Below are 27134 nucleotides of genomic sequence, written 5' to 3'. Positions count from 1 at the left end.
ATAATAAGGCATTACAATTAAAAATAGGGGGGAAAGTAGTTAAAAGGAAAAATAATCACTATTTACATGTAGATAAAATGAAAACACCCTCCAAATTCAATAATAGTTTTTCCCTTCAGAATAACAAAAATGTTAAAGATATTAATGGATTCCTTCTGGTCCTTTAAAATTTGCAATCTATAATGTAGTACCTCACATTTATTTATTTTTTAATTTATTTCCATATTAGCCATGTTGCAAACACATACACACTCACAAAACAAGAAAAATAAAGAAAGGTAAAAAACGTGCTTCAGTCTTGTCCTCAGAGTTCATCAGATCTCTCTCTGAAGGTGGATAACATTTTTCATCATGGGTCTTTTGGAATTATCTTGGATCATTGTCTTGATCAGAGTAGCTAAGTCTTTCACAGTTGATCATTATTACAATGTTGCTGTTACTTCAAACAATGTTCTCTTGGTTCTGCTTACTTTACTTTGCATCAGTTCATATATGCTATCCTAGGTTTTTTGTAACCATTCTGCTTGTCATTTCCTATAGCACAATAGTATTCCATCACAATCATATGCCACAGCTTGTTCAGCCGTTCCCTGATTGATGGGTATTCCCTCAATTTCCAGTTCTTTGCCACCACAAAAAGAGGTGCTGTAAATATTTTTGTACAAATAGGTCCTCTCCCTTTTCTTTGATCTCTTTGGGATCCAAATCTAGTAGTGATATCACTGGGTCAAAGGGTATGCACAACTTTATAGCCCTTTTTTGGCATAATTCCAAATTGTCTTCCAGAGTGGCTGGACCAGTTCACTACTCCTATCAACCTGTCTTAATTTTTCCACATCTCCTTCAGAAAAATCAATCTGATAAAGGTGAGGTGGTATTTCAGAGTTGTTTTAATTTGTATTTCTTGAAACAATAGTGATTATAGCATTTTTTCACATGACTATCGATAGCTGTGACTTCTTCTTCTGAAAGCTGCTTGTTCATATCCGTTGACCATATGTCAATTGAGGACTGGCTCAATTTTTATAAATTTGGCTCAGCTTCCTATATATTTGAAAAATGAGGCCTTTATCAGAGAAATCTACTATAAAATTTTTCCCCAGTTTCCTGTTTTCCTTCTAATTTTGGCTGTGTTCATTTTGTTTGTGCAGAAGTTTTATAATATCATGTAATCAAAATTATTCATTTTATTTCCCATGATCCTCTCTATCTCATTTGATCATAAACTCTTCCCTTATTTATAGATCTGACAGGTACATTTTTCCATGCTTCACTAATTCATTTATGATATCACCCTTTATGTCTAAATCATTGTCCCTTTTGATCTTAGCTTGGTATATGGTGTGAAATATTAGTCTGTACCTAGTTTCTGCCAAACTGCTTTCCAGTTTTCGCAGCAATTTTTGTCAGGTATTGAGTTCTTACCCCAAAATCTTAGGTCATTTGCTTTATCAAACAGTAGATTGCTATGGTCATTTTCTACTGTGTTTTGTGTACTTAATCCGTTCCACTGATCCACCATACTATTTCTTAGCCAGTACCAGATTGTTTTCATGATTGCTGTTTTGTAATAGTTTCTAATCAGATTACCTCACATTTCAATATCAATCAACAGACATTTAGTAAGCACTTACTGTGTGCCACACCTATTACTCTGTTCTCTATCAGACACGTTAGCTCTTTCAATATTACATATAGTGTCTGGAGTTTCGACTTCAAGATGGAACAAAGCCTCTGTCTGAAAGTCTCAGGTGGGAGATATTATCCAAGACAGCAGTGATATTGTAGAAATAGAATTACAACAGAACACTTGCCCAGACCAGGCTATTCCCAGATAACTGTTTACTCTGCAACTTTCTCCTTCCCTAAGTATAGGTCTCTGGTGGGTGAGGGTTAAGAGAAGGCCTGCTGTATAGGGTTAGAAGCTTTACTGGCTTAGGGTTGGGTGCTTGTGGAATTATAGAGTCAGGTTTTGGTGTTTTTAATTTGGTGTACACCTAAAGAGTGTCTGGGTTTCTAAGCCATAAAGGAGTTGATTCAGCAAGAACTTGAAGGTTGGGTTCCTCCCTCCACCACAGCTCAAGTGAGGGCTGCATAGAGGATCACAGTTCTGGGGCTTTGGTTCTGGTCCTGTGTAGCTGCAGCTGCATTGGGGCCACAGAGGAAGAGGATGTACAGTCTGGCACTTTTATTCCCACTCATTTCCTTTAGCTCATATGTAAGTTCCTCTGGTACCTTGTTTCAATGTCTTATTTATCTCAACACTTAGCTTATCAGGAGTTATAACTGGAAGCCCAGGTGTGCCTGCTTCTGTAGCCACTGCCCAATCCATTGACCACTATGCTGAGAGGCCTGGGCTGGGGAGCTGAAGCAGAAGAGAGATGAAGAGGGCAGAGCCCAAGTTTGAGTAGTGAGGGCTGCCTGCTTGCCTGGAGTCCAGTGGTTTGCTGGAACCAGCTCATACTGTCTCTCAACAGCTTGAGCATTTACACCTTGGAAATTGGCAAATGCTACAAATTAGAGCTTGATTTATTGTTTTGTTGATTGTCTAGACTTAAGAAAAAGATGGAGAAAATGTTAATAAAGCATACTAAACCCCACCCCCTTATCCAGTTGTTAAGCATTTACCTTCTTACTCCTGCCTGGGGCTATAGCCTAGGGGACTGGAGTCTAGAAGTCACTTCTTCCTCATTTGCTTAAAGTTGTTTTAAACTACTTTAAATTGGATAGCTTTCTCTTTTTCTTATTTCAGAGACAGTGAAACTGAAATATAGAAGGACCCATTTAATTGCCCTTGGCCATGAATCTGCCGTGTGTAGGCCTAAGATCCATTTTGTGGTTCTCAGTCGAAAGATGTGAATATCTACTTTTATACTTTATGAAAAATGTGCTTTCTTCTATGTTTTGGGTTTTGAAATCATTCCTGTTCTTATTCATAAGCTATTAAATAACTAAAAAGAGTGTGCTGTGTAGCATAGTCCAGAATGAAATTTTAGTCCTAACTTTGAATTAATTTATCAAAATTTAAGTTTATTTTAAGCATATATATATTTTATAGTAAATTCCTAAATGTAGCTATATAAAACAGATTATATAATAGGTCCAGTCTTATTCAGTGGGTAGTGCTCCAAAAATTCTTCATACTGAATGGGATGTCCCAGTGAAAACTTCTCAGTGTAATTAAAGTAATGAGTTCAGAAGGTAGTGTGAGAAGTGAACTCTCAGAAGTGAAGGTTCCTCAAAGGGTCAAATAATTCTTGATTACTACTTTCAAAATCCTCCCCCACTCAGACCCTGTTTTTAAGCACTTAACAGAAAGAATAAGCCCTGCCCCACCCCCAACCTGAACCGTTTGTCCTTGGCTTTAAATTTCGTGCCTGGAATGTAAGCCCCACCTCCCGGTTAAGGTAAGGGATAGTGGTGGGTGGAGACTTGTTTTCCTGGTGGGCGGAGATTTGCTTTTATAAGGCGGCCCCTATTAGGTGGTCTCTCTCTCTCCACTGTATGGGAGGAGCAGACAGCCATCTCGGGAGATTGTAATAAAGGTAACCTTTGCTTTCCACTTTGAGAAGTCTCTGAGTTTAATTTGGGTTGGGGTCGCTGTCCCACATTATATTGGTGATGAGCCTCTCTGAACTTGATGAGGTTGGTCTGAGACCATTGATTTCCCGGCTTTTTTGATTGTTCACCTATTAGTAAAATATTTTTTACTATATTCCTGATATGTGTGTTTATTTGTAAAATAAATGTGAAAAAAAAGAATTGTTCTAAAAAAATGGATCACTGATTGACAATGCCAGTAATCCCCATACTACTTTACTGAGGCTTTTCCGTGTGTGTGTGTGTGTGTGTGTGTGTGTGTGTGTGTGTGTGTGTGTGTGTGTATTTTTTTTTCAGACATTCAGGATTAAGTGACTTGCTCTGAGTCACACAGCTAGTAAATGTCTGAGGCCAGATTTGAATTCAAGTGCTTCTGACTCCAGAGCTGGTGCTGTATCCACTGCACCACCTAGCTGTCTCTATATTTTTTAATGTATCTTTTTTCTAAATTAAACTACGTGTATGTGGCTACTCTTTCTTCTCTATGTCTGTTTCCAAAATCTGAACAAGAACATCTGATACTCTGTGAGTAGTTAAAAGCTTTACTTTTTCTGCGTATTTGTCTCTCTCTTAGAGTTCAAAGGGTTTTAATAAACATTCTAGAGCTAAAAAGGATTGGAAATTATCTAGTCCAACTTTCCTTTTTAATAGGAAGAAAAAGTCTTTATGAGTACATGCTTAAGGATACATCACCTACAGCTAGAACTAGAAACTAGGTCTTAAGATGCTAATGTTTGGGTTTTTTTTTTTACTCCATCATATCTTGTATTGTAGTTTCTGATAAATTGAATAAAAATTTCAAATGATCATAAAAATATAAATATACATTTGTACTATTGTGCATATGTACATTGTAAAACAAACAAAATAGACATTTAAAAGAATGAAATAAAGATGAAAAGCAATATTTTAAAATTTTAAGAGTACAAAAACCTTTTTGCTCTTTACAGCAATGTGATTGAATATGCAGAATTTACATGAGAATTCCTTTTTTAGATGATTTTTAAGTGAAAGATACACAATATATATGTAACAAAATAAAGCTAATAATAGATTTCAGCAGGAGTCATTTTTCTGTGTAAATATTTAGTATGTATAATGCAAAATCAACACTCAAAAGTAAATTGATTTCCACTCAGCACAAAGCTTTCCATATAAATCCATTACTTTTTTATTTATGTGGTTCTGCTTACTGAATGGGAGTGTATTTTAATTTTCTATTCATGTTTATATATTTTAATTATGTTTTTGTATGAATGTGAGAAACAGTAATAAAAACAAGTTAGCTAAACCACAGAGTGAAGGAAAGAGAAAGAGAAGTAGGAAGGCTGGAAAGTTAGATTGGGGCCCAGTTACAAAGGGATCAGACAGAGGTGTTTGTATTTGATCCTAAAAGTGATAGGGAGCTACTGAAGTTGGCATGGTCAGACTTGTGCTTTAGGAAAATCTCTTTAGCAGCTCAGTGGAGAGTTAGATTGAAGCAGGGAGAGGCTTGAACATTGCAGTGGTCCACATGAGAAATGATTAGGGGCTGAACTAGGGTGGTGTCTATGTGAAGGGAGAGAAAAGGATAAATAAACGTTGTGGAGCTCTAAACAGCTAGATTTGGCAACTGCTTTGGTATGTGGTGTTCCCAAATCCCAGGATTCTCTGAAATTGTCTTTCTTGTTGTGTCATATGATATAATAGTATTCTGTAATGTTCACAGACCATAGTTTATTTAGTCACTCCCCAATATTCCCCAATAGAGGAATGTTCTATACGTGGCTTCTTTTCCTTTCTCTTTGATCTCTTTGGGTTATAGGCCTAGTAGTAGTCAAAGGGTATGCACAATTTAGTGACTTCTGGGCTGATACTTCTAAATTGCATTCCATAATGGCTGGACCAGTTTCCAGTTCCACCAAAAGTTCATTACTGCGTCTGTTTTCCCGTAACTCCTCTAACTTTTGTCATTTTCCTCTTTGGCCATCTTTGCCAATCTGATGGGTATGAGGTAGAACCTTAGAGTTGCTTTACTTTCTCTAATTACTAATGATTTAGCGTATTTTTTTCTTTTTGTGGATAGCATTGATTTCTTCTTTTGAAAACTGCCTTCTTATATCCTTTGTCCATTTATTAGGTAATAGCTTTTGTTCTTATACATTTGAATCAGTTCTTTATATCTCTTGGATATTAACTTTATTAGAAGAACTTGCTGCAAAAATTTTCTGTTACCTGTTCTTTGTCTAATTTTAACTTCATCAGTTTTGTTTGTGCAAACTTAAAAAAAATGTATCAATATTGTCTATTTTGTCTTCTTCGTGATCCTTCTTCCCCTATCCATAGATCTGAAAGGTTATTTTCTTGGTCTTATAATTTGTTTATGATGTTACTTTTTATATTTGAGTCATGTATCCAATTTAGAGCTTAACTTAGTATGGGTTTGAGATGCTGGTGTACTCTATACCTAATTTTGCAGTAGTTGATTATCCTGTTAAAGGCACAATGTTTTCATTTCCTTTGTCCCTTTACACTCCTATTTTCCTTTCCCCACAAACAGCAGAAGAGACAAAAAGCTTAGTTACATAAATATGTCTCTCCATCGGTGATGTATATTATAATTTCTTAGAATTCTAGTAGAAACATTTACATTTTTATCTTTCTTTTTCCTTCAGGCTACAGTTGGACAATGGTGAAAGATATGGAATATATATGTAATAAACTAAGTCAGCCTGTAACATTTCCTGTCAGAGCAGCATTAGTTAGGCAGTCTTATCATCAGTTGCTTTGGCTGGTAGAGCAATCAAATAGGTAAGTAGATACAAAGTGTTTATTTTTTTAATGGACTGATATAAATGTAAGATTTATTATGTCTGACTTTGCTACGTATAGACCACAAAATTAATATATCAATATTTGCACATAAAATCATATTCCCACTTCTATTTCTATTAAACTTTCAGAAATTTGCTTTTTTAACAAAAAATATTGCTTCCAATATGTATTAAAATGCATTTAAAATTACTAATTCCCACTGTGACCATCATCCTGCCTTTGTCAAATTGTGCTCTATACAAATTTGAATTTTCCTGAATGATTTCTGCAAGTTGTCTAGCACCTCCATATCCAGTGTACAATATGGCAAGTTAGAAATGTCATTCAAGGAAATAAAGTTAGAAATATTAACCAGACACAACCAAATGCATGCAGGAGAAATCTCTGGTGGTGTTGATACGGTTTTGAAATTACTCAGTGATTGATTTTTAAGTTAATTCAAAGAGACAAAGCCCTCAAAAGAATGGAAGAAATTGCAGATAATTTAGCACTTCAAAACAGGTGAATGAGAGGACATTCAAACTGTATGCCTACTTTGTGATCTCTGTAAAATTTTCATGTGAATGGTCCATTGAAAATATCCTTGATGAAAGCACAAGGTGGGAAGAGGAGAAGGGAAGGAAAGGGAATAAGCATTTATGAAGAGCCCACTATATGGCAGGCACTGTGCAAAATCCTTTACAAATATTATCTCATGCAATAATGAGAAGAAGAAGGCTTTCCCAAATAATTTATCACAGTCTGGCAACTGACTGAGAAGTACAGAGAATCTAAGATCCTGGTGTATTATTTTGGTAATTTGGTAAATCAATTAAAAAACCATTTACTTGGTTGAACAAAAAGCAGCTTTAAAGACTGTCCCCCAACAAGGTGTCCTATGCATATCAAGAACATACAGAATTTCATGATGGCTTCAATCACAAATGTAATTGCTTCGACATTTCTATAAGGCGTAAAACAGAGAGACTTGCCCACCAAAATGGTTTACATTTTGTATGTAGGCTCACTTGTACAAAATCCAAGTCTTTGCGAGCTGCTTTTTATAGATGACTTTGCACTGATTACATAGAGTCTTGGAATTCTTTTTTTTTTCTGCCTTAGTCTCTTTTATTGTAGGTTGGATAATTTTAATCCCCACACATATCAATAATATTTGCTAAATAGAAAGCAAAAATATCAATAATGATATATCAATAATGAGAGCAGAACAGTCCAACCATATGCCTTATTTATTCGAATAGATCACAAGCCTAACATATCATAATCCCTTTCTTATTAGCTGGTCTCAACTTCTGTTAGTTCCTCAGCTCTTTCAGCTTCTGTGTTCTTAGTTCTTAGCTTCTGTAAGTTGCTCTTTTCATTGATTTCTCTGACTCTCCTTGTAATATGGCTTTTAAGGCCTCAAATCAGTGACTCTCCATGTTTAGTGGCCCATCTATAACAGATTGAGGACTCCAAAATACACATTTCTGATAGATAAGACGCAGAGTTATAATATAATCGTCCCATAATCCAAAAACAGTTCTGTTATTGAGAGTTATTGGAAATAAATTTACAATTCTTAAAAATAGTTGTATAAAGTTATTTTGTCCTTCATTTTTGAAGAGGGCCAATGACATCATGTCATCATGTCTTGACTTTTGCATGATATGGATGTAAATTAGCCAGCATCACACAGGTGTCAGGGGTGAGACTTTAGCCAAGATTTTCCTGAATACTTCTACAGATGTCTCTCCATCTACTAAGAGTGGTTCATGTTTTTATAGAAAGCATTTCATGGCTTACCACTTTCCTTCTAAAGCCCAATCAAGAGAGCTAAGACTCAAATTATCAGTTCAGGAGTTTCAAGGTTGAGTGGGATTAACTGCCCCAGGAACCAGGGGCATACTCTCTGGAGGGCCAGGCCTCTAATTTTCAAGTCAAGATGATGAAGTCTAGAAGCTTAGGGGTACTGGAACCCTGAGATCACAACATGGTGTTCCTGTCCGAAGGAATTCGACCCAAGCCTTCTTTCAGCCAAAGACAAAATTCTTATTAGCCATATTAACCAGACTTTTGAGGAATCTGAGAGTCTGTGAGGCACTGGCCAGATTCTAAGAATCTGAGCAGTGGCTAGATTTTAAGAAATCTAAGCCAAGTCCTGGAATTCTAATAGGCTTCCTCACTGATATCTAGTTACTCAGAAGAGACTGGCCAAACAGTACATTCTGGAACAACCAAGTGGATATTTGCATATTATTCAGATTATGACATGTAATTAGATGAGGCAGTTTATCAAGTTAGCCTATCAGTATGTATATCTTACATAGGCAGTGCCTGTGAACTCGGAATTAAATAGAATATCAGTCTGGACTACATTAGAGAAATCACACTGCACTTTCAGTGATCCCAAGCTGGTCCTGCTGTACATGCCCTCATCTTGAACACCACTCTTCTTCCATGTTAGTCTTTCTTTGGTGATTCAGGAAGTCCTTTTAATGATTTTGCAGTGATTTGAGGTCATTATTTTGAACAACAGTTATTCTTATGCTGTATACTTACAAAGTACTGGTTAGTAACTTAGAATTTAATGTATTTTAATACTTGTGAATATATTTTTCCTATTGCTGTTCTATCATGAACTATTTAAATACATTATCATATGCTGACTAAAGGCTACCACCCTTAAATATAGGCTTCATTCTTAAAATAAAATCTCTTTGAAAGAAAAAAATATACATATATTGAAAAATAATTACATAAAATACCTATTTAGTGAATGTTTTTTATACTTCATTTCAAAGAAAGATATTTTATTAATTTTTTTATCATCACTTTTCTCTTCATCTTTATCACTTTCATTGTTGTCCTTTTATTAAGACTTTGATTACAGGCCACACTATGGTTTTATAAAAGTCATATTTGTGGGGAGAGGTGAAGCACAACCTCTGTATTCGAACCAATGTGACAGTTTCTTTCCTTTATTGTTAAAATGCTGGGCAGCGAGGTGGCACAGTGGATAGAGCACCGGCCCTGAAGTCAGAAGGACCTGAGTTCAAATCCAGCCTCAGACCAGACCCTTGACACTAGCTGTGTGACCAAGTCACTTAATCCTGATTGCCTCACAAAAAAAAAGCTACATAGTACATCTACAAGTAAAGCTTTGTTTAATCTTTGTAGGTAAATTTAGTTACATAGTGCATGTAGATATCAGCAAAAGTCAAATAGATTTTTTTGATTGAAAACAACACTGTTGCATAGCAACAAACTAAATTTCTGCCATCAAATACATGGGATACTAGATAAGAGAGTGTATATGAGTTAGCACAAATCATTTCATTTTGTTTAACTTCATAATTTCATATAGGTTGGTTTTGGTAATTATTATTTGTAAAATTGATGATTTGACTGTTTCCATAAGAGCCAACATGAAAACTAAGCATAGTATTAACACATTTTTTACTGGCTCACATAATTTTGCTTCTCTCTCTCTCTCTCTCTCTTTTTTTTTTTTTGCCAGGGAGAATGATCTTTGGACAGGAAAGGATAGAACAAAAATGGTTAACAGGGAGCTGAAAAACAGGATAAGTAAAGAGATAGAAAGAGAGCCCTCAACTGCCTTCAGTTACTTTAAACCATCATATCTGGATTAAGTACATCCCAAAACACTGAAAGGACTGGTCTGTGTAATTGCTGAGCCACTGTCAGTGATCTTTGAAAGACTGTGAAGAACGGGAGAGATTCCAAAGGACTGGAAAGGAGCAAATATCTTGATGTTTTTATGGCAGAAAGGTATAATTAGGACATTATGGGACAGTGAGCATTTGATAAAGTTTCTCATATTATCATAATCCTTGTATCAGAGCCTCTATGCTGGCACAAATGGTCTAAAAACCCTTTGAGAGTCTTCTATTCCTTTAGCTCCTTCACTTCCTCTCAGATAACTTGAGAACCTTGATGTTTAATACCTCCTTTATTCCTAAAGAATAAGCTCCAGTAGCACCCAATTACCTTAACAATCAAATATAAATTCCTCTGTATAGCTTAAATCTGGCTCTCACTTACCTTTCCAGCCTTATTACCCATTACTCCCCTCCATGTTGTTATCTATATCAATATCATGAATTCCATGAAGCCATTGTTCAATCACGAAGAAGGTTTATTAGTGACCCAGGAAGGCTGGGCATCCCACATGTGTGAGAGCATGCATATGAGAGCACACGTATCAACAAATGCACATCTTTTTACCACCTGTTCCTCATTCGAATTTCCTTTCCCTGTTCCCTGTTTCCCCATTCGCTGAGTACTATAGAGGTTACAGCCTATCCGAAGGGCCTAATTTCCCCACCTGAGTCTCCGCCCCAATCACATCCTCCACTTGCCACAATCTGGTGACCCAGCCCTTACTTGGGAACACTTACCCTTTTGATGTTAATTTATACCTAACCTCAGAACTTCCACCTTGCCCCAAGACTGCATTTCTTTTCACTAGATTTTTTGTGGAAAAAATGATCTCTCTGACTCCAACCTCTGATTGACTGATATGTAGAAGCAACATCCATATATCCCACAATGTGCAGTTCAACCAGATTACCTTTCTTGCTGTACCTTCATATGTGGTTCTCTATCTCCTGTCTCCGTATTTTTGCATTGAGTGCCCCTCATGTCTGAAATGCACTCTCCCTCTCTATCTCCAGTTCTCAGAATCTAAAATTTCCTTCAGAGGTTAGCACACCTACTAATACTAATGTATTGTATTGTATTGTATTGTATTGATGCCCCCTATAAGCCACATTTGAATTGATGCCACTTATAAGCCCTGCTAAATATTTCAATAACAACAACAAACAGCATTTATTAAGCAGTTATTGTGTGCTAGCATTGTGCTAGGCACTGAGAATATATATACAAGCAATACAAAAGCCCTTGCCCTCAAGGAGCTTACATATTAATGGGGGAAGGCAGCCCATTTGAGAGGGCTAAAAGGGGAAAGGGTCAGGAGTTTAGCCTGGAAAGGAATGAAGACATACCTGGCTTGGGCCTCCTCAAAATGGAGGAACCAGCCAAACAAAGGGAGAGGTGGAAGGCTGGAGGATACTTGCAATGTGAAATTCAGGGTGGTGTGAACTTCCAAGGAAGCAGAGATTACTGGGGCATTGTAGAGAAAGTCTGAGAGGATCAGGAGTACTTCGTGGAGAAAAATGAAGACATTCCTAGAACCTAGAACATATCAACATTGAAGAATGTTCATTGCAGTATAATTCTGGTGGCTGAAAACATGTAAAAAGATCCAAATGGTTGTTGTATAACAAGATAACGTAGAGCATTTGCAAGCAAAAAGAAGAAATACTTTTTTTGGTGAGAGGCAATGGGAGTTAAGTAACTTGCCCAGGGTCACACAGCTAGTAAGTGTTATGTATCTGAAGCTGGATTTGAACTCAGGTCCTCCTGAATCCAGGGCCAGTGCTCTATCTACTGCGCCACCTGGCTGCCCCCAAGAAGAAATACTTTTAAAGGTACACAGCAGTATGTCTTTAATCAGTGTAATAAACTGAGAGCTTTTTGGGAAATATCATTGAAGCAAATGAGCCTTTCATGTCGGTAGAAAGACTGACTATTCTCCTTGATAATGAAAGCTCCTTGAGATTAAGTAAGTATTCCTTCCTTCCTTCCTTCCTCTCTCCCTCCCTTCCTATCTTCCTTTCTTCTCTCAATCTGACACAGTGACTGGCACCTAGGAGTTACTTAATAAATACTTGTGGATTGTTTGATTATTGACTGAGTAAAGGTTTTGAGTCAAGCTGTAGTCTAAGAATCAAAGTTGTAAGCAGCCATGCGTTTTCCAGGTACCTTCTACAGCTGTGCTCACTAGTCATTATTCATTGATGTCCTCCTAAATTCATGGCAGTTCATGTCTAGGCAGTATAGAAATTATTATTGTCAGGTTAGGCTTTTCAGGCACACCTGAACCCACATATGATAATCAATTTCATAGTCATCTTCAAAAATAAAAGGCTATATAATTATTTTTTTCAATATTAAATTTTATTTTTCACTTATGGAATAAAATAAGAATTTTGATAACATAGTACAATAAAAAAGATGATTGCCATGAAACTGTAAATCTACTATGCATAACTGGCTATTTCTTTCAAATATATAACAAAATTATCACGTAAATTTCTTTTTTTCCTTTCCCTCCCCCCTGCCCTAGAGATGGCTACCATTAGACAAAAATAGGTATATGTACATAAAATTATTCTATACCTACTTCTGTTTATCACTTCTTTCTCTGGATGCAGACAGTGTCTTTCTTCACCTGTCCTTTATATAGTTAATTTGGGTATTTATAATAGACAAAAGTTCAAAGTCATTCTTAAAACAAAATTGCTGTTACTGTATACAGTATTCTCTTGGTTCTGCTCATTTCACTCTTCATTATTTTGTGCAAGCCTTTCCCTGTTTTTCTAAGATCATTGAGCTCATCATTTCTTATAGCAAAGTAATATTCCATCACAGTCATAGACCACAACTTGTTCAGCCACTCCTCAACTGATGGGCATCCCTGCAATTTCCAGTTCTTTGCCACCACAAAGAGAGCTGCTGTAAAAGAGGTCTGCAAAAAGAGATAGTTTTATTACCTCATTCCCTATTCTGATTCCTTCTATTTCTTTTTCTTCTCTTATTGACATTGCTAGTATACAGGAAAGATAAATAATCAATGACTTGAGTGCTTTGCTTTGTAATCATTTATCAGCTATAATCATTTTAATAGGATAAGAAGTAGTTGTGTGATTTATAGTAAGAATATAGCCCCAGGTGTAAACCTCTGTAACTGAAACTATGATGTAGTCCCAGGGGAATGCCTATGTTAGTTAACCTTAGGAGTGTGACTGTAATCATTATAAAGTGTATATCTTAAGTACATGACCAAAATAATCATATCTGTATATTAATCTTTATATTAAAAATTATGGAGAAAGAAAGCTGTCTAGAATGTAAAGGGCATTGTTAGGACACCCAAGCCTGCAAAAATACAAAGGGCTGATCTACAAAAAGTGGAAGGCATATATCAACAAGTAACCAATAAAGAATTGTGAATTTTGTATCTCACAGTATCAGACTGTACTGGGCAAACTGCATACCACCACCTTTGTTTCTTTTAGTAAAGATTGGTTTCTTTGCCTGGAAAAGTTTCCCAGTTCCTTTTTTTATAGGCTTTCCTATATGATATTGAATAATATTGGTCACAGTGGGCATCCTAGTTTCACACCTGATCTTACTAGAAAGGTTTCTAGTTTATCCCCATTACAAATAATGCTTGCTGATGGTTTTAGGTATTTTTTCTTTGGTTATCATTTTAAGGATAGGTCCATTTACACCAATATTTGCAAGTGTTTTTGGTAAAAATGAGTGTTGAAGTTTTTCATTTAAAATAGATATATTTAAAAGGTAGTTATCTGTATTTGGTATTGTGTTTAGTAGCATGTGGTATTATTTTTATAATAGCTTTTCTTAACCTATTCTGTCTTGAACTCTGAGCTGGCATCCTGGGATAGAAGATATTTTAGTCTCTGTTCATTCAATTTTAGGCCTTTCTGTTGGCCTACTTTCAGTGCATATTCCAGTATCACCTGATATCTATTATATGTTATCATCATACCTTTAAGAATTGTTCTTTGTAATATACCTGAAGATAGCAAAAAGGAGGTATTATTTTTGGATTCATGCTATAGGTATAAATAAATGTACTATATCACATGTATATAATACCTTAAGATTAAAGTGCTTTCCTCGCAACAAACCTTTCCATAAATCAGTGCTACCTCTCAAGTTCCAAAACAATAATTTCCAATTCCTGTTGTGCTAATGATAAAAATAAAAAGTTAGATTGTTTTCAAGGATTTGTTGAGCCATTTTAATAATAATATAAATTTATAATTTTATCTTTAAATTGATTTGATTTAAAATCATATATATTGAATGCCCCTGAGTAGTTTTATTTTTTTCTGTAATTTAAATACCAGTCATGTTAAAAGTTAAAAATAAAGTAATACTGGAACATGCCCTTCTAAATGTTTATATCAATTTATTTTTTAGGTTTTATCAACAGAGTGGCAAGGTAATTTAATAAGAATGCCATTTTGACAAAAGCACCATAAAAAAGGCGACAGACAGAATTTCATATTTCTGTTCCACATTCTCTGTGGTAGTTCAGAAATTCTCATTCGTTTCTCATTCTACTGAAATCCTACTAGACACCAGCATCTGCTATGCTTTCATCTCTTTTATCACTAGTAGGCTAGTATAACCCTTCTGTATCCCTTAAGAGCAGAAGTATGTTATTTTAACAAGATGTTGTTCCCCCTTCCTGATCCTCTGTCCCACACTTCTTGTGAGGATCAAATGAAATCTCTGTGAAGTGTTTCCTTAACTATAAACCACTACACAAACTTAAGGTACTATTGTCTTTCTTGTCATCAAGAAACCCCCACCAGGGCAGCTAGGTGGCCCAGTGGATAGAGCACTGGCCCTGGAGTCAAGGAGAACCTGAATTCAAATCAGGCCTCAGACACATAACACTCACTAGCTGTGTGACTGTGGGCAAGTCACTTAACCCCAAATGCCCTCACCAAAAAAAAAAAAAGAAAGAAAGAAAGAAAGAAAAAAAAAGAAACCCCCACCATTTGTGATATGTGGAATTGGGGACCAGGTTTCTTGATTAACTGTAGCACAGCCTGAAAACTAGTGCATTATGCCAGGCTTCTTCTGATCACCAAACATTTATATGATGCTTCTGTAGGTATAATAGCTATATGATTTAGGTGCAGACAATTTGATCTATTTATTCTTTATGAAAAAAAATGTGGTCATGGAAACAGGAAGCAGAAATTCATCAATTAATAGATTTATTTTCACTTTCTAAGTGGTTCATCCATATAAAATTCTTCCATCTCAGATATGTGTGTGTGTGTGTGTGTATAATCTATTTGTAATTGAAAAAAATAATTTAAGTCATTATTTTAACTCTTGTTAGAATTTTTGTCACCATCTCTGATTTAATTTATAACCATATCTTTTTAAAAATTTTAATGCAGGTACAGTCTGACTATTTGGACAGGAAAAGATGATAAATATCCCACTGAAGATTTGCTCTATATCAGAGAACACTTTGGGAAGAAGCAAGTTTACTATGATATCTTAGAACCACAAAACCAAGAATTCAAACAAGCTATTGGAATAGAAACTGAAAAATAGAAGGAGATCTTATAAACTGTTTCATACATTCTTCTTTCATATACCTAATTTGCCTTGGACTTAAAAAAAACCAACCTGAATTACTTTGTATGTTAAAGTTACAGATTGTCATGCTTTACAGGTTTGTCTGTTGATGGCTCTGTTGTTGTTGAGTTGTTTTGGTCCTGTCTGACTCTTTGTTATCCCATTTGAGGCTTTCTTGGCAAAGATACTAGAGTGGTTTGCCTTTTCTTTCTCCAGCTCATTTTACAGGTGAGGAAACTGAGGCAGATAGGGTGAAGTGGCTTGCCTAGGATCACATAGCTAGTAAGTGTCTGAGGCCAGATTTGAATTCTAGAAGATGAGTGTTCTTGACTCCAGGCCCAGTACTCTATCCATTGCAGCACCTAACTTCCCACTGATAGCTCCACTGTCCTCCCAGTCACCCAAGTTCAAAACCATTAGCACTATGGATTCTTTCTCTTCCCCCCCTCACATCTAAAAAACTTGTAAGTTGTACCTTTGAAGTATCAAAGGGGCAGCGAGGTGGCACAGTGAATAGAGCACCAACCTTCCTAGCTGTGTGTCCCTAGGCAAGTTACTATCATCTATCTGTGTGTGTACACACCACACACACACACACACACACACACACACACACACGGTCCACTTCTGTCTATTCCCATATCACTATCCTTGTTTAGGCCTTCATCTGCATTTACTGATATTAGTTTAATAGCTTAATAACAGATCTTTTCTACCTCTTCTTTCTTCTCTCCCAATTCATCCTTCACTCATTGCCAAACTATCCTCCCTTAGGACTGCAGTCAATCAGCAAGCACTTATGAAGCCCCATCAATGTGCCAGGCACCAGGCACTAGGCACTGTGGTTGCATAAGCAAAAGTTAAATAATTTCTTCCCTCATGAAGCTTACATTCTGCTGGAATGCATATGTAGCCATGTGTAAAATAAATACAAGGTCATAAGGGGTTGGGGAAGGCACTAGTAGCTGGGAGGGTCAGGAAAAGCTTTGTGTAGGCTGTAGAACTTGAGGTGAACTTAAAGGAACCTGAGGATTCTTTGAGCCAAGGTCAGGAGGGAGGACATTCCGTGCATAGAGGACCATTAATACCAAGGCATGGAAGGAGGAAATGGAGTGTCATATGTCACTGTGATCCCTGTTTCAAAGCCCATTGGTATGGAACTCTTTTCTTTATTGGTAGAGATGAAGGCCCCCTACTGCATGAGGGGCTGGGCAGAGTTGGTGAGAGATCCCCTTTGAGCTTTGGGGAACCCATAAGGCTTTGAATCTGTCTTTGAGACTTTAGGGCTAGCCGCCTTTGGGAACTAACTCTTCAAGCAAGAGTACTGCTTCAGGATTCTTCAAGAAGTCCACTTCCCTTTGTGACTGGTCAAACTTCAAGTCTTTGAGCAGTGAGTCACTTCTGCCACTCTTGGCTTTTGGCTTCGAGGGAGAAGATAGAAGAGGCCAACCCCACTTTAGATTACTGAAGGAAAACACTGGGAAAACATGAGAGGAATGAGTAGTTTCCATTATATCCCTATTCCCAGCTTGCTGTATTAGGGACTGTAGGGAATTTCCTCGTGGGTGAGATTCAGGACCTTCTCTTTTGGTTGAACTGAATTAACTCATACCCAGTGGGAAAGCACCTTCACTCTGTATTGTCTGGTATATATTCTCTGTATACTTTTTCTTATTTCTGTTTTATTTTGATCTGGATAGGTGGATTTCTTTGCTATTTGGTCTTGTGTGTTCATTATGGGATGATATTAGGTGGTAAAGGGGTCAAGATTTGAATATAGAGCTTGGAGTCCTCTTCCCCTCCAGATGAGAAAGCAATCAAAAGTTGGATTGAGCTCTATCACTTCCCCTAGACAAGCGGTGTTTAAGGGAGCAGATAGGTCATTCTAGTCCAATACCCCTCCCCCAACCCCAACACTACCACAGGAGAGCAGTAGCCTTGGTCCTAACTTCCTGCTTCCCCTCTGGCAGAAATGAAAGTGTCCCTTGGAGAAGGGTGGGAGGGAGAAGAGGCTAGAGATGTCTATTCTGCCTCCCTTCCAGCCCTCTCTCTACACATAAAGCTCCATCTCCTCTCACTACATAAGGAACAGCAAAAATCTTAGATGAGCCAGATTGTAGGGTGTGCAGAGAGTTATATACAATAATGGCTGGAGATAGTTCAAAGCAAAGCTATGAAGGACTTTTGCAATGGAAAAGAACACCAGGTATGGCATCTGAAGACCTAGGTGTTAGAAATGAGGCCTCAGAGAAATCAAGCCTTCTAGTTAAAGACGAAACCAAGCTTGGAGTGAGTGAAGAGTCATTTATTTTACGGTTCTTGGGAGAACCAGGTACACCTCTCGGAATAGAGTGTGCCCAATACAGAAGCAAGAAAAAATTTTATAGTGTTAGAATGCCACGACTCCTCCCATCCAGGCCGGATTGGTCTGTTCCTTTCTGCATAACAATCTTACATGTCTACCCATCCCATGACCCCTCAACATGCCCCCCCCCATCCCTCCTCATCCAAAAGCCCATGCCCTTTTTCCTACTTAGGGCTAGTTAAAACCATTTCTGCCCTCTAGAACTTTGGGGTCTATTAAAAGGTTAGGGCCCTTCTCATTAGCTTGCCCTTTCAAGGTTTTGCAAGCTTGTTAAAACAATGTAACTTTTTTGCTGATGTTGTAAGATGTCAAAGGTTATCTTAAATTGAGGAAGCATGATGCCTTGTCCCTTACATAAGTTCAGATCTCACCTCTCACCATGATCTTGGAGGCAATAGGAAAACACTGGGAGTTTTGAGTAGGGGCGTGACAGAGGCCTATGTTTTGGCAGCCAGGTGGTGAAGTGGATGGAGCTCTCCTGAAATCAAGAAGACCTGAGTTCAGATGTGGTCTCAGACACTTGCTATGTGACCCTGGGCTAGTCATTTAACTATCTACCTCAGTTTCCTAAACTGTAAAATGGGGGTTATAATAGCCTCTAACTTTCAGGATTGTTGTGAGGATTAAATGAGAGAATGTTTGTAAGGTGCTTAGCCCAGGGCTTGGCATATTGGTAAGTGCTTAATGTTTTTTTTTTCCTTCCTTCTTTCCTTCCTTCCTTCCTTCCTTCCTTCCTTCCTTCCTTCCTTTAGGACAATTACTTTGGCATCTAGGTGCAGAATGGATTGGAAGGAGAGACTCTTGAGGCCGGGAGGGTATTAAGATGGTATTATCATAGTCCAGTTAAAAGGTGATAAGATCCTGAACTATGGCAGAGGCCAAGAGAGAAGCAGAGATTAGGTAGAAACAGTATAATTTGGCAATTGATTGATATCTGGGGTACAGGAGAGTGAGGAATTTAAAATGACTTCATTTATATTGCTTAGTGTTTTATCTGGGCCACAGAATACAAATTATAAGAATTTTCTCTGTTGGACTGAACAGTTTCTTCTGTGTCTGGACCAAACCAGTTTTCATCATGGAATAATACTAATATGCAATAAATGGCTCTTACATCTTCAGTCCACACCAAGAGAGAGAATTTAAGCAGGGAAGCTATGCTTTAGGTAATGCTGATATATTCTTTAAACTTGCCATTTTGGGGTACTTGTGGACTGAGATCTGGGTTAGGATGGACTTCTGGGAACATAGGCCAAATGAATGACACAATGGTATTAGGATGGTATTGTGTGACCCCCTGGGTAATTTTCCCTGGCATCTCATTTGCAAAGATGGCCAGCTGCCAATCCATGGGAAAAGAAGGCAAATCTGAGTGGTATGTGTGTGTCCTTGTGGGTTGTCTATGGTGATGAGATTTAGATTCAAGTTGAACGCTCTGTCTGTTATACAATAATGCTTTTTCGCTAAACCACGTCCCACTGACATCAACTATTACCATCTGGATAGCCAGTGACATTGATGCTAGGTGGCCTGTTAAAAAGAGTCTTAGTCTAATGTGGAAATATGTTTAACATGATTGTATATCAGATTGCTTGCTGTCTTGGGGAAGGGGGAGGGAAGGGAGAGAGGAAGAAAAATTTGGATCTCAAAATTTTACAAAAATGGATGTTGAAAACTATCTTTACATGTAATTGGAGAAAAAATAAAATATTATTGAGGGGGACAAAGAGTCTTAGTCTCTCCAAAATGCTGTGAATACTAGGAGACTAAGGCTGGACATCCTTCAGGGAAGCCTGTCCTTGCCAGGATGTTCAGAAGGCCAGTGCAGCCAAGTCCAGCTGGAGGGGAACTGGCCACAGCTGAGAGAGGCAGATGTAGCTGCAGCCTGGTCAACTTCCCTCCAAATCCACTAAGTGACAGGAACTGTTAGATGAGTGGGATGGGCAGGTCTAAGATGGAGGACCCGAGGACAATAAAATGTGATGAACTATTAGCTAATTTCAATTTTCCAGCAGACAGAGGTTAAGGAAATGCAGGTGCAAGTCACATTTTTTTCTGCCTATATTGTTCAAATTCTTGGTACTATCATGGGAAATAGCATACACACACACACACACACACAAACCCATTGTTTTTCTTCTCAGATTTACTCTATCCTATTACAAAACTCTGAAGTGCAAGCCATATGTAGAAGAGTGTGTATAGAACCTCTGGAAACCCAATGAGCTGACGTTTTGTGATATCTTCCAAGGGTTTTTAAGAGGCAATGGGAGCAGTGAATAATGAACACACATAGCAATCAGTATAGCAGACTGAGGCAGAGAAAATACACAAAGGTGCCTGGCTATGGGAAAAACAACGTCCATACAGATGTATGCTATTGCCTCGAAGTCCATGAGAGAGGTGTCAGACTATGATGGAGCATTCACTAGACTTGGAGTCAGGAAAGACCAAGGTTTGGATCCTTCTTCTGATGTACCATTTGATCATGGGCAGCCATTTAAGCTTTCTGAGGCTTGTGGCACCATGGAACAAGTGCTGACTCTGGAGTCAGAGGATCTGGGTTCAAATCCTACCTCTAATGATTACTGCCTATGTAACTTGAACAAGCCACTTCACTTCTCTGAGCCTCAGTTTCCACATCTGTGAAATAAGGGGTCATTTCTAGCTCTCTGATCCTGTGATCTACACATTTTAAATATCTGTAATATCTACCTTACAAAAAACAAACAGCTTGGCAAACTGTAGGTCCAAACAGATGCTGGTGCTTATGTCTGATGTAGAGACACAAATTCTATCTGTGCATATAGCTCCTGTGTTTAAGCATTGTTTTGCTGTGCAGAATAACCTACCAACCATCTGGGAGAGAAGTGCTTCCTTCACTACACAGAAGGGAAATTCTGAAAGGGGGTGGAAATCTTGTACTGGGGAGTTCTCCTGGGGCCGAAACAGTGTATATATATTACAAACAGCACACATTATGAACCCACCAGGGTTTTTTTTTTAAAATTTTCTCTTCTAATCTATGAGCACCTGAGTGGTGACAGCAGTATTGGTTTATCCTTTCTTCCCTCTTTTTTTCCTTCCAAGCAAATGCTCCTTTCACTTGCTTTCTGCCTCAGATTTTGGTTTTTTAACCATCAGCTCCTCAGCATACTAGTCCTACAGCCTACTTTTCTACCCCACTCTCATCCACCACCCATGCATTCAGATATTGACAAAAGAAAGCACTGATTACTGTACAAAACTGAAAGGACCATCAGAACTTAGTCATCAGCCAAAATGCTAACGTGAAGCATCAGGGCTTCTGAATAGTGGGGGTTGAGAGTCCCCACTGAGGTTCATGAATTGCATTATGGCTTTCATTTCTGTCTACACATTTTGTACAGATCTTGTTTTTCACCTCGGTGATTTGGTGCTTTGCGACTCAGAAAGCACCTTCCTTTTACTCTTTTATTTCTTTTATTTTTACTTTTAAATAAAAACCTATAAACAAAGTAATTCCGTGCAATTTTCATTACATTTAGGTTGAAGATATTTGTAGAGTCCATTAGACATTAAAAAAAATACAACGTTGGGTTTCTAAGGTGGTTTTAAGGAAGTAAAAAATACATTAAATGTGGTAGGAGGAAGCTGCATTGCAAAAGTATTGATTGGTTTTTTTTTTTGTTTTTGGGTTTTTTTTTGGCTAGGCAATGGGGTTAAGTGACTTGCCCAGGGTCACACAGCTAGTAAGTGTTATGTGTCTGAGGCTGGATTTGAACTCAGGTCCTCCTGAATCCAGGGCTGGTGTTCTATCCACTATGCCATTTAGCTGCCCCCATTGCAAAAGTATTGAAAGTTGCTGCCATCACACCTTGACACAGTGACAGGCCACAGTACATCACATAGTGTTTTATTTTGGTTTCCTATTTTGAGTCTTTTTATTTAAGGACATTGTCAAAGGCACAGGAAACCTTAGAAAACGGAGTGAGTGAGCCTTTTCTCCTGTAGTGAGTACAGGGGATGGAGAATGAGACGAATGCTCATCATATCCGTTAAGCATTAGCTAAGAATATAGGAAATGTGCATAAATATTTGTTTTCTTGTTGCCAATGCTATGTCTCATGAAAATTTATTTGCAGCTTTTGCATTATTGACCTCAGTAGATATTGAAAAATAATCCCTTTGGAGCCCTTACAAGTAAGTTTAGAAAAAAACAAACAACTTGATCCCCATAAACTACTTTAAGTGATGATTGCTAGCATATTCAAAAATGCTTTAAACATAGCTCACAACACTTCGTTTCTTTCAAGAAGGAGTAAGATCAGTAAGGAGCTGTATATTTGTGGTTTTCTCCATCTCAAGATGACCTTAGAGGTAACCAAATGAAGTAATTCTTGTGAAATCAATAGAAATATTTTTCATTTAATAAGAAGTCAAAGCAGACAACATTCAAAGCTACATTTTAAAGTCTTTATTTATAGGATATACTGGTTTAGGAATAGAACCATATGCATGTTCTTTCCAATATACATCTTTAAAACTAAAAAGCAAACAATTCTGTAAGTATTAAAAAGTGTAACAATGGGCTTAGCTATCTGTAAACACCTGGAGAAGGAAATGGCAAACCACTCCAGGATCTTTGCAAAGAAAACCCCAAAATGGGCCTATGGAGAGTTGAACACACCTGAAATGAATGAACAGCAACAACATCTAGAAACACCAGGTATATTTCCTTAGAACGATGGCCTGGATCAAAAAGGATTTCTTTGAATCATATGATTCATCCACAGAAACATCAAGTAACAAAACCCTGCAATTAAAGTCTTATTTTCTTTAAAATGTTCACCTACACGCAACTAAACCACTACCATGTACAGTGCAACTTGCTTCTGTCAAATTACCAAGAAAAGCAGGATAAACTGGAAATTAGGAAATGCAGAATTGTTTTCCTACACATTTATTAGGTCAATGCTAGAGTGATGTGGAAGAATATCTAAAACTGTGAACCACAAATATTAAATTCCTATTTTCAGGTGCTATGTAATTTTGTTCATAGTTTGTATGTAACTACTACATCCAAGATAAGGAATTGTGTTTTATAACACATTTCCAAATCATAAGAAGACAATGGTTTTCATTTTATATTGTTTGGAAATCATTGCTAGGTCCTAAAAAACTAGATGAATGGAAGTACTATGCTTGAATAACATTTGGGGATATACAGATACAAGTCTACACAAATATGCCTATCTTCAATGCAAATCAGAAATAAAATATTTAGAATTAAATCTCTAACCAGTTAGCACTTAACTTTTGTTAAGTTTCTATTGGATTTCTTAATTAAATGTATCCTTATATTTGATATTTAAACTGAATGAACATTTATTTAGTCAGTGCTTACCAGAAACTAAAGATAATTTGTTCTCAATTAAATGGATGCTTCTTCAGAAATAACCCCTTAAGTTATTTTATATAATTTAAAATGAGTGTTTATTTTTGACCTATAACTATATGTATAGCTTACTATTGGCAATTGATAGGTAATTTCCATTGATGGTCATAGTAGTTAATAAGTGTGGAGAAGAAAGCAACTCAGAGGATAATCACATACACACAGAGGTATGCAGTGAAATAGCCTATAATTTTTTTTTATCAGCACTTTGCCACATTGGTCAGTGTTCTCATGGTGATGCAGCAGCTGATTATGTGAATGGTATTTCCTAAAATAAATTTATTAGTATCACTGCTATGTGTTTTATTTTCTATTTTAATTAAATTCATACTTACCCATAAGATGATTTATTTTATTCTTTTGGGGGAGGGTAGCCAGAAAATTTTATAACGGTCATAAGTGTTTTACTTTTATATATTTAATATTCATTGACTTGAATGGAACTACTTTATAAACTATTTGGGTAAATATGAAAAGCCCACAGAACTGCAACAAAACCATGTAATCTTTTTTCTTTATTCATTTTTATTTAAATGAAAAATTTGGACCACATAAAGGTTATTAAATATGGTTATTATGTGTTATTATAGGGAAGGTGAAAGGCTCTATTAGAAATAGGACCTTCAGCTCTGCACTCTAGAGTCAGGAAAAGGTGGGTTTAAATCCTACTTCTGAAACAGTCTGGCTGTGTGACCCTGGGAAAATCACTTCATTTCTTAGTGTTCAAGGCAACTAACTCTATAAAGTCAGTCACTCAACAAGCATTTATTTAGCGCCTACTATGTGCCAGGCACACTATGCTAAGCAAGTTACAGGTAAGTTGTACATCTGTATTGGTGGAAAGTTTCCTCGTCAGGGTGTGTGTACACACACACACACACACACACACACACACACACACACGAGAATTTAGGTGTTTTCAACTGCCCAAAGGCAGTGACTATCTCTTTTATCTAAAGATCTATTACCACAGTGCCTAAAATAATGCTCAACTCCTAATGGATACCCATTGAGTTACAGACTGCTTCCGTGGAGGAAGGAAGGATGGATTAGATAACCGTTCAAGCCTCCTTCTGTCTTTCAGACACAGACACATTATGTAATGTTTATTGATTATCCTTTAAAAATTTACCAATTGCTTAATTTGTTCCGTTTGTAACGATTGTCTCCTTAACAACATTTTCTTGCTTTTGAACTCTTTGGGAAAGGTAGGGACTGTTGGCATGAGTATCTTTTGTCCACAAGAAAAGAGACTGGAAATCTTGTTGCTAACACCGATATCCGGGATAGGAGGATGAGAATTCACATTTAAGGGGGGAAGAAACCCTGGACGGGTTTGTGCAGTGTGATCCAGTGGGAACGCCCCCGAACCTCGTCTTTCCAGCATCGGGTGATTTCTCCTGCTCAGAGGGCCGGGAGGCACATTTTCTGGCAATTCTTTGGACCCCGCAAGCAGCGGTGGAGATGGGGAGAGGATTTTTTTCTTTCCTACAAATGTTTTTCCATCTTCTGAAGTTGGCAGAGTGAGACCAGTAGTGAGCTGAGAATCCGAACTATAGTGATTTGCCCCCGAGCTTCTCTTTTGGACGATACTTCTCAGGGTAGAAACAAACATCGCCTGGGCTGCTGACTCGGAGTCCTGATCCCCAAGGATGTCACTGCAGGGATTGCTTCCTTCCGAAAAGAGGGGCTGCGATAGATCTCATCATAAGACAGCTTCCTAGAACCAGCCTGTTCAAAGGCCTTTAACAAATGTGCGGCGTCCTTCACATCAATACTTTGGTGTCGGGTGATAAACCGCTTAGATAAGGCTAGCCCGTTTATTTTCAGAGAGAATTCTTCCTCCGGTGTAATATCCTGAAGTTCTTCTTGTAAAGAAGCCACTTTACTCTGGTGCAAGAGTGAAGGAGAGCTTTTTAACCAAGGATCTAAATGCAGGTGTTGCGCTTGGCCCAGCTTAGGCCCACCATGAACTGCAGCAGGTCTTCTAGTAGGGGAACCTGGTTCTGAAGCATCGTCACTGCTACCTGAAAGATCTAGGTCTTTAAAGCCAAAAAGCCCTTTATCCATTTCAGAGGAGTTTGAGCGGGAGGAAGAAGCGGTTTTAATCTCTATTTCTGAAGGGGTAGTACAGGAGGTTGGAGAATGAAATCCCTCCATATCACCAGGGGGCATATTCAAGTACTGCTTAGTCGTGTGCCTCCCCGAGGGAGACTTAGCTGTTGTGATTATGATGACTTCTTTTCCTTTTGCCTTGCAAGCATTGAGGAGGACCTTCAAGGTATCTCTGTCCTCAGAATTAATAGCGTAAACTAGGGCTGAGTAACTAGAGTGGTCTTGCAGACTCAAGTCGGCACCACTTTTTATCAGCAAAGAGACTATTTCAGGGCCTGCCTTTTCTAAGCAAGCATGCATCAAGGCTGTTTTTCCAGTTTTGTCTTGTATGTTAGGATCAGCATTATTTTCCAACAGATACTTGACCATTTTGACTTTGCTAACGCTCTGCTGGTCGACATGCTTGGTCTTACAAGCTATCATTAAAGGGGTTTCCCCACGATCATTACTCTCGTTGATGTAGGCGCCACCTTCCAACAAGAGCCTGGTCAGGCGCAGCCGACTTTGATAGACCGCTTTTATCAGGGAGTTTCCATCATTAGAAAGTTCTATGGCTTCATCCATCTTAAAATTCGCCAAGCCAGACTGCAGGGGAGACAGCAACCTAGTCAGAGAAGAACATGAAAAATATTAACCAAACTCAAGGTCCCAATTTATATTCACTGTGTTACTAGTTCTTAATTTCTGGGGAAAGCACGGCGGACAGAAGCTATAAAGGGAATGATAATTAAACAATTTTCATGAAAATGAGTTGTGCAAAATGCAATACAGAATCGCAGGAGAAACAAATTTCATTATGCATTTCATATTGATAACTGTCTTTAAGGAATAAAAATGCTCTTTTTTTGACAACACATTGAACTTTCATGGTTATGACATAAAATGCAATAATTGCACTGCTTTAGTGGGGTGCGTGAGGGGGGAGGGGCTGATGCAATTCTCAAATGGAAGAGATTAAGGAGCCTTCAGAGGCGCCTGATGCAGGTTAATGCTCCCTGAGTTGGAGCCTCAATAAGACATTCTGTAAAAGTGGTTACAGTGTGCTAATCACGTGATGAGCACACACATTGTTGATCAGCTGAGTAGCTGGAACTGGGGTACATTAAAAGGAGACTTACTAGCCTGGATCTGGATCTTGGTCTGGCTTTTCCCTTCCTGGTGCTGTTCAAGTAAGGAGATAAGACTCAATCCTCAGTGGAGAGAGAGTCCTCAGGCCCATGTAGCCCAAGAGCTGTTGCTTTTGTGCTTGGGGTGCCTATTCTTTCCACTTCTACAGTAAAAAGATGGTAGATAGCTAAGACTTCCTGAGCTTCAGAAGGTCAAGAAAGGGAGCTACCTGAGGTCCCAGAAGACAGTCCGTGTTGTGTTTTGGAACCAGCTCCATAGAAAGGCATTGAAGCTCCACAGGAAAGCCTGCAGGACCCAGCTCAGTGGCAGCTGAGAAGCTGGTGCATCCAGTGACTAGGCTGCATTTTGACATGACCTTGCTACCTACCTAGAAATGCACTAAAATCTGAGCCCACTTTCCCCAGGGATTTCAAA

The 27134-nt window shown here is 37.9% G+C and overlaps 2 protein-coding genes across 2 annotated transcripts in view; one reads left to right on the top strand and one right to left on the bottom strand.

Annotated features, from left to right (window-relative positions):
• The window catches only part of FAM151B (family with sequence similarity 151 member B), a 55067-nt gene extending 33535 nt beyond the window's left edge, over positions 1-21532 (top strand). The window contains 2 exon segments of the mRNA XM_021007545.2: positions 6255-6390; positions 15492-21532. Of these exon segments, the coding sequence (XP_020863204.1) occupies positions 6255-6390; positions 15492-15651 (296 nt within the window). The 3' untranslated portion in view covers positions 15652-21532.
• A 949-nt stretch (positions 21533-22481) lies between these two features.
• ANKRD34B (ankyrin repeat domain 34B) overlaps positions 22482-27134 on the bottom strand; it is a 40715-nt gene continuing 36062 nt past the window's right edge. The window contains 2 exon segments of the mRNA XM_078153149.1: positions 22482-25175; positions 25178-26196. Of these exon segments, the coding sequence (XP_078009275.1) occupies positions 24598-25175; positions 25178-26196 (1597 nt within the window). The 3' untranslated portion in view covers positions 22482-24597.

This window comes from Phascolarctos cinereus, unplaced genomic scaffold (assembly GCF_003287225.1).
Source record: "Phascolarctos cinereus isolate Bilbo 61053 unplaced genomic scaffold, phaCin_HiC Scaffold_4;HRSCAF=312, whole genome shotgun sequence".
Taxonomy (NCBI): Eukaryota; Metazoa; Chordata; class Mammalia; order Diprotodontia; family Phascolarctidae; genus Phascolarctos; species Phascolarctos cinereus.
Note: the sequence above shows the minus strand (reverse complement) of the source record. Positions and strands in the feature narration are given on the sequence as shown.